The sequence below is a fragment of the Brachyhypopomus gauderio genome, chromosome 2, assembly GCF_052324685.1.
Source record: "Brachyhypopomus gauderio isolate BG-103 chromosome 2, BGAUD_0.2, whole genome shotgun sequence".
NCBI classification, from domain to species: domain Eukaryota; kingdom Metazoa; phylum Chordata; class Actinopteri; order Gymnotiformes; family Hypopomidae; genus Brachyhypopomus; species Brachyhypopomus gauderio.
In genome coordinates, this window is record NC_135212.1 from 1,285,437 (window position 1) to 1,304,053 (window position 18,617).

General features: G+C 49.6%; 1 protein-coding gene across 1 annotated transcript in view; it reads right to left on the minus strand.

Annotated features, from left to right (window-relative positions):
- Window positions 1-685: 685 nt before the first annotated feature.
- Window positions 686-18,617, minus strand: part of crebbpb (CREB binding lysine acetyltransferase b) — a 32,047-nt gene continuing 14,115 nt past the window's right edge. Inside the window, 29 exon segments of the mRNA XM_076981834.1 lie at window positions 686-3,761; window positions 3,763-4,296; window positions 4,735-5,016; window positions 5,119-5,280; window positions 5,388-5,555; window positions 5,714-5,879; window positions 6,153-6,266; window positions 6,385-6,531; window positions 6,767-6,917; window positions 7,023-7,090; window positions 7,179-7,256; window positions 7,389-7,445; window positions 7,816-7,896; window positions 8,794-8,882; window positions 9,714-9,953; window positions 10,051-10,169; window positions 10,271-10,451; window positions 10,562-10,735; window positions 10,976-11,323; window positions 11,784-11,966; window positions 12,279-12,400; window positions 12,574-12,639; window positions 12,764-12,926; window positions 13,056-13,173; window positions 13,924-14,061; window positions 14,249-14,339; window positions 14,752-14,973; window positions 15,956-16,069; window positions 17,663-17,909. Of these exon segments, the coding sequence (XP_076837949.1) occupies window positions 2,013-3,761; window positions 3,763-4,296; window positions 4,735-5,016; window positions 5,119-5,280; window positions 5,388-5,555; window positions 5,714-5,879; window positions 6,153-6,266; window positions 6,385-6,531; window positions 6,767-6,917; window positions 7,023-7,090; window positions 7,179-7,256; window positions 7,389-7,445; window positions 7,816-7,896; window positions 8,794-8,882; window positions 9,714-9,953; window positions 10,051-10,169; window positions 10,271-10,451; window positions 10,562-10,735; window positions 10,976-11,323; window positions 11,784-11,966; window positions 12,279-12,400; window positions 12,574-12,639; window positions 12,764-12,926; window positions 13,056-13,173; window positions 13,924-14,061; window positions 14,249-14,339; window positions 14,752-14,973; window positions 15,956-16,069; window positions 17,663-17,909 (6,372 nt within the window). The 3' untranslated portion in view covers window positions 686-2,012.

Below are 18,617 nucleotides of genomic sequence, written 5' to 3' on the forward strand. Positions count from 1 at the left end.
ACCCAACGATGCACGTAGGCTTATTGAAACACCAGTGAGTGGACACCAACACGTCCCAGTAAAGGCAGCTGGGGGGATGGGGACGACGGAGGCTACTTACACCTTCACCCAACGAAACTGGTGTATTTCGTTTGCTTGTAGAGCCATCCGACCTGCAAAGAACTGAAATGATACCCTAGTTTGAAGCACACTGCCATCCCCATCATGGCATCTTACAGTTTCTGAGACGTCATACGAGTGTAACCCCAGTCCCATCTCAGGAGTGAAGTGGACTGGTTGTGTGGAACTTTAAAGGTAATAGCTTGGGCTGAGTTAAGTGCTGACACACACACACACACACACACACACACACACACACACAGGGAGAGTGAGAGCTGCACTGGAGCTCTAGACAAGAAATCAGCACAGACTCCTGACCTGTTATTAGTGGGGGAGCAGGTTGAAAAACACGTCTTTCAGCAGACTGACTGAAGCCTTGCATGTATAACAATGTTACAAGCACAGATGACTGTAAATGACATTTTGACAGGAATTGCTTTTCAACACAGAGAAAACATGCATTATTTCTGCGCAGCAGAACTAATGGAAAGGGTTGCTGAATTAAATCTCTGGACTGGTCAAGTACACTTTGCCATAAATAGGAGAAACATGCTGGTGTGTCCTCAGTTATCTGCCAGTCCAGATGTACAAACACATCAAGCTTTTTAATAGTAGCTCTTCAAAATACAGAGTGAGCACTACAACGGGCATTTAGAAACGAATATTCCAAGATAGAGTTACTTGTCAACGTATGTATATACACTCTGTGTACCTTAGATCTAGTGGACTAGACCAGTGTGAGCTATAAATATAGTCCACTTTCCTGAAGTGGTCACTTGGTACTCACAAAACCACATTTATTAGTTATTTATAATTATTAGTAACAATGGCTGACAGTCTTCCCAAGCTGAACAGAGTAAAATACTTTTTGCATTTACACCAAAACCAGAGGTTACGCTAACCTCAAGATGAATAATCCTTAAACATTAAAAACTTTGCTACTTGGAAGACTGATCAAACAGAGCAACGCTGTCTGTTGCACACAGTTTATTTAACAATATGGTATAGAAGTACGAAATGAGTTCTTTTAACCAGTCTATACAACGATCTCAATCTTTTATATGTACAGTATCTCATCAACCTGCATGATTCATAATGAAGAATCAACCTTGCTCAATTCAAGTTTCGTGTAGGAGGAAACAGAGGAAAAGAAAGACCAAAAAAAAAAGATTGACTGAAGAACTCTTTCTTTACACAAATCAGCAGTCAAACAGATGCCACGGCCCTTATGAGTAAAGGGATGGGCTCGTCATTGACGGACATCAAAGGAGAAACAAAGCAACATTTTCTACACTTTGAGAGACACCTACAGAATCCAGGCCAATAAATTATGCATTTGGGCACCTTAAAAAATAAGAGCAATTACCACATTTCGCTCATTTGTTTTGTAGACGAGCGCCTTTCTGTACAAATGAACACAGGTCTCCTATACAGTCTCCAGTGCCTGGAGAGAAAACGGTGGGTCTCCCAAAGGCATGTCCTTGTCCAACCTGGCGAATACGTATCAGACAGGAATGAGGGCTCATCAGTCAAGCCCCTCACTGCTTATCTTACAGTCTTTGAACACAAAAAGCATCTAAAATTTTCAAGCATACAAAATGAAAATCTTCAATAATAAATCATTTTTTGCCTCGAGAAATTTCCATTAAAAAGTCCATACCTGAAAAAAATACAATAATTAAAAAAAAAAAAAGTAACAAATACCTGCTCAGAGCTCTTTTATTCTGAAGACAAAAAGAAAGGGAGGAAAAAAGAAAGAAAAAGAAAGTGATTCTGTGATCCACCCAGATACACACATAAGAAGGAAGAAATAGCAGTCCCTTGGTTTATGTAAACCATTCACATCCTTTCTTTGAAATATCAGTACAAAGAACTGTGTGAAAAAACGCCTCTTGACCAAGCATCTCTCATTGCTACAATCCTTCCACAAACTTTTCTAGCGTGTCTCCCGTGGTGTCTCCCACCATACTCAAGTCACTGGCGAGCCCTCTGCGGTTGGGGGTGTTGAGCTGCGGGAGCATGGCGCTCTGCTCTGGCGTGCACATGTGGGCCTGCTGGTCCATGGCGCCGGGCATGGGCCCCCCCAGGCCGGGGTGGGGCGAGCCGGAGTGCAGGGAGGCGTGCTGGGGCGAGGGCTGGGGCTGCATGCGCGGGGACGGGCTGGAATGTGGCGGCTGCTGGGACGGAGGGCGGGGCGACTGCACGGGGGCGGGCGACCTCACCTGGTTGCCCAGGGGGTTGACCATGGACTGGGCGGCCATGTGAGAGCCCTGCTGCTGCCCGGGGAGCATGTGCGGCTGGGGACTCATGGAGGCGGCCTGCGGGGGCGGGGAGCCCATCTGCTGCTTTAGCATCTGCTGAGGGATCTGCTGCTGCTGCTGCTGCTGCTGCTGGAGTATGCGCTGCTGGAGGATGTTCTGCGAGGCGTCCATGCCCATGGCCTGTTGGCCCATCTGGGCCATGCCCGCCATCTGACCCATGGGCCCGCCGGCACCCTGCATGGCCATCTGCTGCTGCATGCGTATCTGCGAGTAGCTGCCCCCTCCTTGGGGCTGTGGGAAGCGGGCCGGGCCCGGTGGCATCGCCCCCTGCTGCTGCTGTTGCTGCTGCTGGTGTATCTGTCGCAGGAGCTGTCGGCGGTAAAGCTGCTGGCTGCCGTTGTGTGCGGCGTTCATGAGCTGGCCCTGCGGGCCCATGGTGGCCATACCCTGCGCGGGGGCCTGCTGGGGCTGCTGGGGGGGCATGGCGGGCCTCGAGGCGGGGCCGGACTGCATGGCCGCCATGTTCTGCATGGCCGGCTGGCCGGCGATCATGGCCTGCGGACCGGGCTGGGCCTGGCCCTGCTGGGGCTGGCTGGCCTGGTACTTGGCTGTCCGCTGCTTGATGAAGGCGGCCATGAGGTGCGGGTTGGACTTGAGGATGTTGAGGACCTGCTGCTGCTGCTGTGGCGAGCTGGGCGACTTGAGCGTGCGCAGCAGCTCCTGCAGGGCGCCCGGCGGGATGCTGCTGGCCACGCCCCTCGGGGGCACGCCCAGCTGCTGGGGGCCCTGGGGGGTCACCTGCTGCTGCATCACGCCCCCCATGGGCCTGGGCACCTGCTGCATCATGGCCCGCTGCATGAGCTGGGCCTGCTGGGGCGAGGGCGTTACCTGAGGCTGCGGGGGGGCCACCTGCTGGGGCGGAGGGGCCTGGGGGTTCTGCATGGGGCCCTGCATGGCGCCGGCCCACGGGGGCGACTGCATGGGCTGAGGCCCTCGCTGCATCACCGACATGGGCACCATCATGCGCGGCTGGTTCATGGGCACGCCGTTTATGTTGAGCCGGAAGTCCTGCTGCTGCTGCTGCTGCTGCTGTTGTTGTTGTTGTTTGGCCTTGGCCGCCATCTCTATCTGCCGGGCCACCTTCATCGCCGCCAGCGAGGCCGGTTGCTGCTGGGGACCGGGCTGGGTGGGTTGCTGTGGACCCATGGGCAGGGGCGACTGCTGCTGGTGCAGCGGGGAGGACTGCGGGCCCGGCTTGCCCTGCGAGCCCGGCGTGGGCGGCTGGCTGATGCGGCCGGCGCCGGCGAAGGCCTGGGGCATGGCGGCTGCGGCCTGGGGCTGCGCCTGGGGCTGTCCGGGCATCGGCTGCGGGGTCTGCGGGGCGTTGGGCGGCTGTTGCTGCGGTGGCTGCTGCGGGGGGGGGCGGGGGCTGGGCGCTGGGCGTGTCCGGGGCTCCTGAGTTGGGCGAGGGCTGGGGCACGGCCCGGCCCTGCATGAGCGCCATGCGTCTGCGCATCATCTGGGCCTGCTGGAGGCGCTGTTGCAGCTGCTGCTGGCGGAGCTTGTGCTTGATGTTGAGGCAGAAGGGCACGGGGCACTTGTTCTCGGGGCAGTGCTTGGCGTGGTAGCAGCACAGCGCGATCAGCTGCTTGCACACGGGGCAGCCGCCGTTGGTCTTGCGCTTGCAGCCCTTGGTGTGCTGCACCACCCGCTTCATCTTCTGGCAGGACGGCAGCGAGCAGTTGGCGTTGCGGCACTGGCAGGCGTGCACCAGCGACTGGATGCAGCGCTGGATGCTGAGGCGACGGCTCTCCTGCGGGCTCTTGGAGGCCTCGCTGCTCTGGCCGTTGCTGTCGTCGTCCAGACCCAGACCCCACTTCACCATCTGGTGCTCGTGGCCCTTGGAGTTGTAGCAGTTGATGCACAGGTCAAAGTCCTAAGAAAACAGAACAAAAAAAAGTTTCATTTTCACTGGTCAACAATTCTGTACCGTTTTCCTTTAATATGGTTGCCACACCATGTTCTCACATATAACGCGTAGATGGTGTTTTCAATAAATAAATAAATGTAGCAAAACAAAATTGGAGCACGAGTTTCCCTACGAATGTCACACTATGCAGCGACTCGTCAGGCCAGCCAGAGAAAATCCCACCCACACGTCAGCCCCGCCCCTCCAGACCGCGCGTCGGCCCCTCCCCCTCCAGACCGCGCGTCGGCCCCGCCCCCTCCAGACCGCGCGTCGGCCCCGCCCCCTCCAGACCGCGCGTCGGCCCCGCCCCCTCCAGACCGCGCGTCGGCCCCGCCCCTCCAGACCGCGCGTCGGCCCCGCCCCTCCAGACCGCGCGTCGGCCCCGCCCCTCCGGAGGGCGCTCACCTCGCAGACGGTGCAGTGCCAGCGCGTCTCCACGTGGTGCTTGCACTCGTTGCAGGTGTAGACGAAGCGGTCCTGGCCCTGGTTGTGCAGCTCCACCAGCATGCACATGCTGCTCCATTTACAGCGCCGCAGTGAGCTGAACTCCCAGTGCTTGTCCCGCGCCAGCGTCAGGAAGGCATCGCGCCCGTCCATCAGGTCGCAGGTCAGCAAGGGGTCGGGGTCCATGATGGGGGGTAGGGTGTTGATCACGGGGCCGGCGTGGAGGTGGATCACAAAGAAGACCTGGGGGGTCGAGCAGAGAGACGGGCAGATGTGAGCGTATAAAATGGGACAGAAGGGCAGAAATGCACCAGTTGTGTAGTGACAGGCTGCTGCATGTCCAACCTCCTTGTGTTTCTCCATGGTTGCGTAGAGCTTCTGGGACAGGTCGTTAGCTACGTTGGGCATTCCCGGCTTCTTCTTATTGGCGCGGCTCACGCTGCTCTTGTTTTTGTTGGTCTTCTTGTTGTTCTTCTTTTTGGCGTTCTTACTGTCAGCTTGGGCCCCCTGCACAAACGGGAATTTTATACAGAATATTAACATTTTTTTTTTCCAATATCAATGTCTTTCTGTGTGTGTGAAGTGTGTTCAAAGCCCCGGCCCCGTGTGGGTACCTCCACCGTCTCAGAAGATGCAGTGCTCTCCTCCTTCTTCCTCTCCTCTTCCTCCTGCTCCAGCTCCTTGATGCTCTCCTCCAGCACGTTGGGCCAGAAGTCCCCCTCGAAGTACGGCAGCTCGTAAGCGCTCGTCAGTCGATCCTCCGTGGCCTGCTTGAAGATGTCCTGTAACAAAGGGCACTCGTGTGTAACCTCAGGGTCGTGCACCGTCATCAGGGGCTGAAGGACTAATCCACACAACTGGTCTACCAATGAACACAGGAGACAGGAGACAACAGGACATGCTCTCTGACTACGTCACTGTTCAAGTTCTGTCCACTCACCTTGTAGTCGTGAATGATTCTTTCTGCGAAGGCTTTGTCCAACATTTTGCGATACCACTCCTGGAGTCTCTTGGGTTTGGGGATCTTCTGATCAGGAGGGTGACAGTGGAATATGTAGTCGTCTCCTTCACTGGGTGGGCAGGCCCAGATGTGACCCGTCACATATCTGCACATGGGAAACATCAGCTCAGTTCATCCTGCCATTCTGGGGTGAGTTTCCCAAAACGTTCTTAGCGCTAAGTACTTCGTAACCTCGTTCTTACGTACGAGGTTAAGAAGTACTTAGCGCTACAAACGTTTCGGGAAACCCACCCGTGGTTTTGAATATTCCAAGACTTATTCGAGTCATTTGTAACGTGGACAGTACTGCTTAGTCAGATGGAGACAATACACCAATAAATATTTTAGTTCAAATTTGACGAGAGGAAAAGAAACGTACCCAAGTTTCTTGACATACTCCAGATATCCGATCAAGATTTCATGGTATACAGCAGTTCTGAGCAGCCGAGGTCTGAAGAAGTGAATACTGTCGAGGTATGATATGTATACCCGCCTGAAAAGAGGGGAGGGGCAAAAAACAAACACAGCGAAGCCCAGAGGAAGAAAGAGATTAGTGATTCTTCTACAATAGAATGGAAGTGGATGATTTGAGTTGATTTGAGTGTGATTACCTGGTGTTGGGGAAGGGGCACTCAGAGCCATACTCTTGGACATGCATGCCAAAGAAACACACATCCACCCCATCTATCTCTTCAAATGCAAAAAGTGCTTTGGTTCGGTATGGAAAGGTGTCTGGCATCTCCCCTGAGTCAACAAACCTATACAGGAAACACAAATGACAGCACTTTAAAACGAGGTCAGAGAAATAAGAGCTCCACACGTATTGAAATCTGCCCTGTTATGACTGAAAATGTGCACACATGCATCTCTCTCACACTGCAAAAGGCCTACTTAGTTAGGAAGATCGATCGATTCGTAAAATCTGACAACGAAAGAGGGAAAAGGACGTGTCAGTAATGTCAGTAGTCATACGGAGTCTGTCATCTCAGTTACCTAGATTTCATCCCAGGTTTGACTTCGACTGTCTTGTCCGAGCTGGCCACCACCCGCACAAACACCTCACCAGCTTCAGGGTGGTTCTGTCTCTTCAAGTACTTATTCACACGGTCCTCTATATATGTGCCAAGTCTTGTAGTCTGTAATCCTAGAAGAGAAAGAGCACACGCTCAAATAAACATGGACTAGTCCAGCTGTCCCTACATGCCTTTCAACATACAGATCATGAGGAAGAGACCTTTACAGCACATACTTTTAGCAGAAAACTTGTTCTCCTTCCGCGCTTTCGCCGACTTCTTAAGACAGTTGTCACAGACAAACCTGATAAAAGAACGTTAGATAAATGAACAAAAGGCGTCCTGCAGGAACGCTGCATGACTGATCGTTCTGGCGGGACGAAGCTGCTCACCCTGACGGCCAGATGACGTCATAGTGGAGCACGCAGATCTGATGCATCTTACGCCCACAGTCTTTACATTCAACAAACCTGTTTGAGACGAGAGTCCAACATAAAACAAGCATGTCAACAAAGAGGCATAATTCTAAATAAAAGTAATTCTAAAATATGTAGAAGATGCCGTGGTTGAAAAGCCGGTGCCTGTGTGGTGGATTCACTTACGGCTCCGGGTCCAACATGTCATTTTTCTTTTTCTCAAACTGTTCCTTCGAAATCATACTGGGGAGAGAGTGTAATTGCTCATTAATAATCACCGACCTCAATGAACACAACAGGAGGAAGCAACAGGAGGCGTCAAGAGTTTAAAGTGAACATAATACTTAATCAAGTCTGCATATTTGTTCAATTTCTACAAAAATTACTTCTAAGGATAATATCACAAAAAGCACAGCAAAATTTATGTCTGCGTAGTGTGGGCTTGTATATATTATAAACATCTGAATGGATAAATTTTCACTTTTTCTCAAAAAAGCGCACACACACACCACACACACACACACACACACACACACACACACACACACACACACACAGAGAGCTTCCCCTGGAGCCCAGACGCCTGGCTAGCACTCATAGTGTGCTCACTTACGTCTGAGGCTGTGCAGGGTCATCCCCCAGGGTCACACTGTCACCCTGGATCTCGTTGAAGCACTTCTCACAGAAGTGATACCTGTCGGCAACAAGGTCATATTGGAGTGAGCTGGACCCAGTACACAACAGCACAGGCACATGGACAGTAGTACAGCACAACAGCGCAGAGATCAGGTGGGTTAGGGCACAGAACAACACAGAGCAGACAGGCCAAGGGCCAGATGAAGTAAGCGTTCATACTCGGATATAAAGATAACAAAATGTTTACTGATAAATCATTCAATAAACAAATGTTGAAGACACTGGGTAATAAGAGAATAAGTGTTAAGGACCAATATCTCCAAAAGATCTGCAATCACACTTTGGATTCTGGGTTACATTAAACACTTATATTTTAGTCTGGTTTTCCATATGTTAATTTTAATCTAAACCAGAAATCCAGACTCTGATCTGACATCTGGAAAAACTGGACCATAGTGTTACTGACTAGTTAGAAGGATGAAAAAGGGACACATAAGCACTCGCAGATGTTGCTCTAATGTTAAATTATTCTAGTTGGCAAAAACCTGAAATATTTTTTTGTGTTTGCACCAAGAATTTAAGAATCATATTTAAACTGAAGATCTACTGTGTCCCATAATCACTAGGTAAAATGTGATTTACGTTAACATAGTAATATAGTAGAATTAATTATTACATTCGATTTAACTTGATTTAAAATATACGTTGGGGGTATCTTACTGTACAAGCTATTCTAAGATGGTTACATTATGGTGCAATGACTGCATCTTTTGAACAGCAGGGGGAGCAGCTGAGAATCAGTCAGCATTAGGCAATGCAAGTGGAATATCCATTTTGAGTTCCATGTTGAACTGAAACTTGGGCATTCACACGCAGAGAAACGCTTATCATCAGAATAACGACGCCACTGTCCATCACCACTCCTCTATTTTTATATGGGTTAGCATGCATATACCTGTTCTGGTAGCTGTAATATGTGCCGTCTCTGGAGATGGTGCACAGCTGTTTGCCATAGCAGCACAGAGTCTGAGGTGAGAACTCGTACTGCGGAGAAGCAAAGAAATAACATCAACAGACCGTTGATCAACAGGCAGGAACATGGAGACGCTGAAACACGGAGGTTTGCCATCTGCGTATGAGAAGGTGAGACCGCTGGAATCTTCACCCAGAGGCGCCGCTAACGGGAGACCAAGAGTGAACGCTGCAGGAAACGTAGCTTTACATACGGACACACGGAGGAGCTGCGTGCTACGAGCATCACGAAGTGTTCCTCACCTGTAACACGCTCCTGAAACCTAAACGAAGGCAAAGGCTACGTCAGATGACGCAGTGTTTGTCTTTCACTGGATTAAAGTCATTCTGTACAGCTACAACTCTGCGGCGAGCCCGGGTCACATTCTACGTCTGCGGAGCGGAACAGTGAGGCTCTGCATTAATCTGAGATCAGCAGCATGAGAGCGCAGGTCACTGGCTATTACAAACGCTTTATTGGGCTCCCGTACAGGCAAAATCACACCGTTCTTCTGCTGGTGGCTACAGCGGGAGAAACTGAAAGAAAAGCATCGATTCCTTCAAGTACCTACACCTCTAGCAGCATTCTTAGTTCTGTAGTGACAGACATCCTCACTCAGAGAGGTAAAAATAAATTTTTTTGATAAAAAAAATGGATGGCTACAAAGTGTTTAGTTTGGAGACATTTGGTTGAATCAAAGGAAGACGCTTCAAACTTCAACCGGGAGACATTACGGCCGTGTGGAACAACTCAACGTCTGCCAGCGTCACTTCGCCTTCCCCGCATAGTATTTTGACATTTGTCCAGGACGGGATTATAATACGCCTGATAAAGCCCACAGCTGTGGGGACTATTGTTCTCACCTTTCTCCCACAGCAGTAACCCAGACCCTGCATGACTGGATCAATCTCCTGCTCAAACACCTCCGCCAGCTTGGAGCAGTACTTGTAGACGCGTGAGGTCTTGCGGTTGTAGAGCCAGGCGTTGTTGAACATCAGCCAGATGTCGTCTACGTACTGCCAGGGCTCCTGGTACTGGCCCGTGTCCAGCTTACGCTTGATGGTGGACAGGTCAATGGGATTCTTTACGATATCAAAGTAGTCCTGACAAAACAAAACATACAGAGAAGAATATGACCGACTACATTCCAGCACATTCCAGAAACTCTCTCAAATGGAAAACTCGGGAGGGTTGAGGTACCGGGATGCCCAGGAGCATGGGGTCTACGGGCTGGCGAAAGGGCAGGGACTCTGGGTCCTGCCTGTACAGAGCCTCCAATGTGGGCATCAACGCCTGCCTCAGCTCCTCAGGCTTAAAGACTGGGGAAAGACCAACAATCATCAGGGAAGATGATGGGCAACAACTTGGCAAGACCTGCAGAGCTGATACACACATGCTGATTTAAACCAAAGATCTTTACTTTTCTTGCGTGGCTGGGCAGACTGAGTGGACGAGGTTGTACTGGAGGGCTCGGAGTCTTCCTCCTCTTTGACCTCGGTCTTTATCTCTGGTTTCTTCTCCTCCGTCTCCATTGGCTCCTGTTTAGGCTCCGAACACTCGGGCTCCTCCTTCTTCACAGGTAAAGGCTTGATGTCCTCATCCTGAAACAGTGTCAACACTTTCAGCTAAAGGCCAAAAAAACCCGCCGGGTCCAACACACGCCTTTAGTCCAGTTTGCTCTGTATCGGAGGAGCGCACTCTGGCGGCCCACCTGTGTTTTGAAATCCGGACGTTTCTTGCCGGTCTCGAATTCTTGTTCGTCTTCTCCCGACTCCGCTTTGATCTCGGCAGGGGGGAAGTCAGGCACGGCATGCTGGGAGTGGCTCTCTGCCACCGACGCAGGGGTGGGGACCCGATTATCCACGCTAGCTGCTGCCTGAGAGAGCTATGGAGTCGAGGGACACGAGAAAAATTATTTTTTAAACGGCTGCTACGAGTTGAAACCGAAATCACAAGCATACATTCTTTTTCCTCCTTTTTCAGAAACCTCACACAACAGACGGACGATTAAAAGCAAGAGTGTACAGTGTTGGCAGAGCAGTGTTTTGAGCTGCTAGTGCTGCTATAGTCCTAAAAGCCTGGGGACATTACTGCGCTATGCCCCAAGCCTCTGGATGTGCCTTACCGGAGTGGAGGGGTGCTGAGCCTGCTCAGAGGCCGGCTGCTGCATCTGCATGGGGGGCTCAGGCTGGGACTGCAGGGGCGTGAGAGGCTGGGAGGGCGCTGGAGAGGAGCCCAGCGCGGACGGGGGGCGAGGGAGGCCGCTGGGGATGTGCGTGGGGGTGACCCGGCCCCCGGCCGAGGCAGGCGTGGAGGGCTGGGCCTGGTGCTGCTGGAGGTTAGGGGCTACTTGGGAGGCGACGGGAGGCGGAGGGGTGGAGCGCAGGCCGGGCTGGCCGGTGGGGCCACAGGGCAGCTGGGGAGCGAGGGAGCCCAGGGCATTCAGGGAGAGGTTAGAGGTCGACTGCTGAGGCTGCGGAGGAGAGACACAGGGCACGCTGGCTGTGGGTATGCACTCACACTCGTCCGCACACCACACCATGCTGGGTTTCAAACGCTACAGTTCTGACTAAGATCATCTAAAGCATCTGGGATCATGTTCTGGGTTGTATAGCAGGTTTAAAAAATGCCAAACATACCAAAACGTAAAAATATTACAAGACACCTACAAAACAACAATGTCGCAGAATTGATTAAGGTGTATTTTCACTAAAACCAAAATATTGTGTATTATAGCAAACACAAAACAGTCCAAAATAAAAACCAAATACCAAAGTAAAACTTCTCGGTGAGTTCTCTTCAGTAAAATGTAGCCTAATCTGTCCAACACGGGTGTACACATCACTAAACACACGGTGGTCATCCGTCATGCCCACGGCGATGTGCCCGTAAGGCACATTAGTGGCAGCACACAGCACCTCGCTGGCCCTCACCTGTGTGCCAGCTGCCTGCCCTGCCTGTTGGGCCAGGGTCACGTTCATGCCCGCCGCAGAGGCTGGGAACTGGGTCTGGTTCATAAACTGGTTCTGGTTGGGTGTCTGGCCCACCATGTTGCTCGCATGGCTTCCCATCATATTTTGGCCCTGCATCATTCTTGAAGGGGACATTCCCATTGGCTAAAGAGGGAAAAACAAACAAATGATCGTGTTGTCAGTGTCTGCTGTAGAGCTCCTATCTACTGCAGAAAAAAAGGGTGAGGGGTTTTGGTGACAGGGGGAGGGGTTATGGTGATACGGGGAGGGGTTATGGTGACAGGGGGAGGGGTTATGGTGACAGGGGGAGGGGTTATGGTGACAGGGGGAAAGGTTATGGTGACAGGGGGAGGGGTTATGGTGACAGGGGGAGGGGTTATGGTGACAGGGGGAGGGGTTATGGTGACAGGGGGAGGGGTTATGGTGACAGGCACTGAAATGTAGAGGGGTGTTCACCGCAGGAACAGAGGCCAGGTTCATTTGAGCTGGGTGGTTCATTGGGGAGGCTGCACGTGATCCCACTGGCGACTGGGACAGCTGTACGTTCTGCAATGCCATGGTGTTGAACTGATTTAACCCTAGAGAGAGAAAAATAAAATACATAAATGACACACCACTTGTACATACAATATGAGACTACAAAAATCGATTTTTATTACGCTGAGAAAATTGATAAAACACACTGCGAGGAGCCCGTAGCGTATTAAAGACCTAGAACGAGGAGAGCTGAAGATGGAAAACACGGACGCACCTTGAGGAACCGGCATGCGGTTCAACAACATTTGGTTTGGCACATTGGACATAGGCACAGATCCATCTGTGGTGAGACAAACCGAGGACCGTTAGGCACAGTGTTACTGAAGCGTTTCACCTCCCACCCAAACCCCCACAGAAGACACACGTTATAGGGTGAGACTGAAGGGAGTCAGGCCCACACTCACTTGGTGGCCGGATGGCTTGTGTAGGTGCCATGGCGTTAGGCTGGGCCAGTCCAGGCTGCTGAACCCCCATGGGAGGCTGCTTCTGTAGTCTGGACTTCCTCTTTTCTTCCAGTTCCTTCTGAATCTTATAGATCTTCTCAGCTAGTAAGTGGTAATACTCATCCTAATATATATATACAAAACACATACACCCCACGTATTAAATGTCGAGATTCTACACGGTGAAGATGAGAGACTGTGCTGTGCGTGCTTGCCGTGATTCAGTACGATGAGGTCAGCAGGAGCATCATACCCTGCTGTTGGCAGACTCGTACATATCACCCTCCACCTTCCGGGCATACGCCACCAAGTTCTCCATCCGTCTGTCCTTCAGGGCTGCAGGGTCTGGGGTGGGGAATATGGCTTGAACTCTGTGGGACATGATAGAGAATTTTTTTTTAACCGGTAATACCAGCCAGCCATACCAATATAACTATAGTGGTTAACTAACCATACAAATCAATTAACCATAGTGAGTAGCTGGTACCACCACAGCCATACAGGTATATTAACCACAGCCATAGAGGTACATTAACCACAGCCATAAAGGTACATTAACTACAGCCATACAGGTACATTAACCACAGCCATACAGGTACATTAACCACAGCCATAGAGGTACATTAACCACAGCCATAGAGGTACATTAACCACAGCCATAGAGGTACATTAACCACAGCCATAGAGGTACATTAACCACAGCCATAGAGGTACATTAACCACAGCCATAGAGGTACATTAACCACAGCCATACAGGTATATTAACCACAGCCATAGAGGTACATTAACCACAGCCATAGAGGTACATTAACCACAGCCATAGAGGTACATTAACCACAGCCATACAGGTATATTAACCACAGCCATAGAGGTACATTAACCACAGCCATAGAGGTACATTAACCACAGCCATACAGGTACATTAACCACAGCCATACAGGTACGTTAACTACAGCAGCAAGACACACATGCAGTTACATTAAAATCCGCCATACAGGTACATGAACCACAGTGGTCCAACAGGTACATGAACCAGCGTACAGACAGGTACGTGGGCAGGTACGTGGGCAGGTACGTGGGCGGGTAGCCACACTGGTAAGTGAACGTGCTGCTACACTCACAGTTTGTGGACCAGGTGGTTCCGCAGGTCCTGAGTGACATGCTCGTGCCAGGCCTTCTTCATGCCGGGCATAGAGGGCGCCGTCGCTGATGCCAGGTTCCCCATGCTGCCCACAGCAGAGCCGTCCGACATCAACTGGCTGCAAGGGTGCCAGTAAACGGAGAAATCACCACACATCAGAAAACGTTCATGACCCCAAACCATTCGTTTTTCAAATGGCGTAAACTGTGCAAAAGACTCAAACGTCCAAGATGAGTGTCCGCTTGATGCTTTTCTAAATCAGGCTGTGGTGTGTGTGTGTGAGATTAGAGGAGGGACAGACTCACTTGTTGTTGAGAGATGAGTCAGTGTGAAGACTGGTCTGGTCGGCACTGGGTACGCCCATACCGTTTCCCCCCATACTCATCTGGTTATTGGCTGCAGGGCCAGCGGAGATCATTCATTGAACACCCACTCACACAAACCGTGAGGTGCAACATTCAGCATCAAGTTTTGGTGCTTTTATTATTTTTAAATGCCAACCCAAGCAAATTTGAAATTGAAATGGATGGAAATTGTTTTAAACAATTTGCTAGTAGCGGTTACATGTCGCAGTTAAACATACCAAACATTTTGCATGTAAAGAGTTCTGTGCATTTTAAATGGTATTTTGCTAGCTACACAAGAAGCCTATTTTACTACAAGTTTTTATTTAATCTCATCATTATTATATCAAACACTGATGTATAACAAAAAAAAACCCAGCATTTAACTATCAGTTAATAATCTACTAGACACTCAATGCAATGAGGATTGGCAACAGTGCAATATTATAACTGAAACTTCATACCCAGTGCGTTCATGGACCTCAGTTGCTGCTGGGTGTGTGAAGCGGGCTGGCCCAGGACCTGCGTCTGCTGGGCAGACTGGTTCCTGTACGGGAGGCCCAGGGCAGCGTAGGCTCTCTGCATGGAGCTGGGGTCAATGTGGGTTGCAGTGCTGGGTGCGCTGGGCTGACTGGTGCCCACCGCCCCCATGGGTGCCTGCATGCCCGTGCTGGGACTCAGCATAGCTAAAGAGGAAAACACCCCCAACAAAAGCCACACAAAAGCAAACAAAACAATAAAATTAAAAAATTTATATGAGGAAGCCTGAAATATGAAATATTTTTTGGTTCAACAGTTTGGTTAACTGTAAAGGGGAAAAATGACTAGTTAAAATCAATAATTGTAAGTCAGCAAACTGTCCGAGTCACAAGAAAGATTAGCGGTACAATGTGGAACTGCAGATGGCCTGAAACTCGTGCTTCTGTTGCTGCTACTGGGGATTTAAACAATTCAGCAATCGCCCGTCCAATCAGAGAGCGGGACCTTTGTCTGCCCTGCCCCTCTGTCAGCTGAGACACAGAGACCCTCCCCCACGGTGTCAGATTACAGCCCTGCTGCCTGCTGGAATCTGCAGCGCTGCTCACACCACAGTCCTCAACCAGCCTGCAGGTGGCAGCACTGAACACAGAACACCTTCCCCTGAGCGCAGGCTGGGCCCGCAATACCAGCTACAATCACAAACATGGTGCAAGTTACCTTTGTGGTGTGTTGTGAGGTTTGTGAGGTACTAGTTTAGATCTATCTTGTCTGAGTAGAGCTGAAGTGTAATGCTAGACAGTTAAAAGCATAAATAAAACCAGATGCTAAACTCAAAGCAACTCTGCAGTCAGGCATTTCCAAAACAGGAAGATGAGGCCATATATGTATATTACAAAGTTGGTGGTTTTCAAATCTTATCGCAGTAATGAACCGCCATTACCACCATACACCTGCTACAAAACACCCACTATCTGCTCTAAAGCTCTGAATAAGATGAACAGAGGTTTTACTCTTAAATAATAATAACAATAATTATTATTATTATAATTATTATTAATAATAATTAATTATATATATACACACACACTATTTTAATGTGTTTTTCTTATTTTTCTTCGTTTTGTGCTAAAAATCAAGGCCTAGGAACTCAGTATGACAAACATGATATTGGTGGTGAAGGGGCCTTACGCTGTTGGTTTCTCTTGTCGCTGGCCGTCTTCAGGGGGAGGCAGACCGGGCAGTCGTGTCTCGTACAGTTCTTCCAGTGGGAAATGATCTGTCTAGAGGACGCACAGTGCGCCACTGAAAGAGACAGCCACAGACACCCAACGTAAGACAGAAAGTAAGGGAGGGATAGATGGAGGGAGGGATGGATGGATGGAGGGATAGGCATCTAAACCTACAATGCTGCAAGTGACAGTCACTGATCAAATACTTCATCTAGTAACACTGACATTCAACTAAATGAACCTAGGTCTAAATACAACTACCCTATAAATAGCTATTGACTGGGATTCTAAATACATCCTACATCTGGACTATAAAACGAGAAAAAACACCCTTATTTCAACTTAAAACATACAGAAGAACATAGAATAATCCAAACATGGGCTATGCTAAGCATAAGGGAAAGGCTTCCTGGCAGTGGTGTTGCAGTAATCTCCAAAGTGACCAGCCTTAGACACCAAGACGGACACAACACTGGAGACAAATACCCACCCCATGATTACACAGGGCAGAGATCAGGTAAATGCTAAAACTGCTTAATTTCTGAAAACAAATGTTATTCGTTCAAGCAGGTCCACCAACAGAGAGAGACATGTAGCCAAAAAAACCCCCAAAAACACACAGTAGCACAGGGATGGGCAACTGACGGCCCTCGTCCTCACTCAGTGCGGCCCGCAAATAGATCAATAATAATTTAATAATTAAAAGAAGAAAAAAAACCCGATATAGCAGGACTTTTTTGTTCTTGTCACGTAGGGCTACGCCCCCCTCTCCTAGCTGCATAGTTGCCAGGTTCACGTTTTCACGCCAAATTGGGCTTGTTTGAAAGTCCAGCCGCGGGTAAAAATTCTGGGGTTGCGGGGTGTGGTTTTTTGGGCTACTTTTGAGTTGGGCTACCGCGGGAGTTACAAGTCAACACTAAGAATCGATCGTGATATAATACTTAATTTGTCTCCATTTTACACTCGCCACCTTCCCTCTGTCTGCCACGCCCGTGTCGTCATTGTGTTCAGTTGTGTCTAGTTTAGTCCTGTGTACTTGTATCTCTGTGTTTCGCCCGTTGTCGGTTATTTGTGGTTTATTCAGTTTTGTGGATTATCTGTCATCGCTGTTCTGGTATTTTCCGTCTCCGTTGTGTTTCTCCGTTGTGAATGGCTCTCCTGTTACAACTCCTGCCTGTCCTGTTGACCACTTGGACGGCTCTCCCGTTTTGACCCTGTACAAACGACTTCGCCTATGGAATTCCTCTTATTAAATCTCGCTCTTCTCAGCGTTTGTGTCCGCCTCATCGCTCCGCAGCGCGCTACGCGTTACAGTTCTTTAATATGAAGGAGTTCAAATTCCTTTTCGCACTTTTTTATTAAGCAAATGTTTTGTCTTTGTTGCTTATTAAGGACATGTTAATGCATTTATATGCAGAAAATAGATGTATGTTGGTGCAATAAACATACAGATCTGAATTCATTTAAAACGTGTTCTTATTGAGAATAATTTGTAGTGTCTTTCATATCCAATTATTTGAAGTGCGTGGTCATGTGGCCCTCCAATGATAGTGCTGAAAATTTTTTGGCCCTCTTTATCATGGAAGTTGCTCATCCCTGCAGTAGCATTTTAAACACCATTTTTCTGTGATTGCAAAGGGCAGGGACTTCACGTGTACCCCCTTACCTTGGCAGGACTTGCCGGCCTGGCAGTGGGTCATGTGGTTGAGGACGTTCTTCATGGTCCTGCAGTGGGGCAGGGCGCAGGGCCGGGCCTCCCCGTTGGCCTGCTCGCGTCGCTGGCACTTGTGGGCGTGGAGCAGCAGGACCAGCTGCTGCTGGATCAGCTTGCGCTTCTCCGGGTCGGCCGTGGGGCCGGCGACGGCCGTGCCCTGGCCCGGCAACATGCCCACCGCAGGCACCTGCTGATGGAGCTGCACGGAGAAGAGGAGAGGGGAGAGCTCAAGAGACGGAGTTTGGAGACATGAAGACATATGGCTGGCCGATGTCCATCTAACTGGCATATGACAATCTGTACAGGAAACCGATGCAACAGATGACTATACAACGACTGTGGCATTTGGATGCTACGCTGGTTCCACATTGTGATTGTGTGACATCACTGATAGAATAATCCATTGGTTCAACCATAAAGTGACCACAGAATGTCATTTCAATCATATAGTGCATTGTGTTCCAAAAAAACCCCCAAATAAATTCATCAAATTTACAAATTATTCTCACTTCATAATATATTTTTAAACATGGTGCATGAAATTTCAGAAGAGTGACCCTGAGCTGCAAAAAGAAAGTGATCAAGACCGGCTGTAAAATACATGATTACTGTAATTAATATGCCTAAATCAAGGGACGTTTACATGTCAGAGGCTGTGAAGAGGATTAACTTGACTAACAGCATTGAGCTGGTATGGTTTAATGCACTGAAATGGCTCCTCCCCAAGAGATTAGCACTAGCACGCTCTTCTACACTGGCACTCATAGCTCCATCGCCCCTGTAGAGTGAGTGCTGAGAAAACGTACACCAGGTTGTAAGTTGTGCAAGTATAAATTACACAGTTAGCCCTTTTCAACCAAAAATAACTCTCTCGATCGGGTTCCATTCAGGCTACTTATAACCGGCC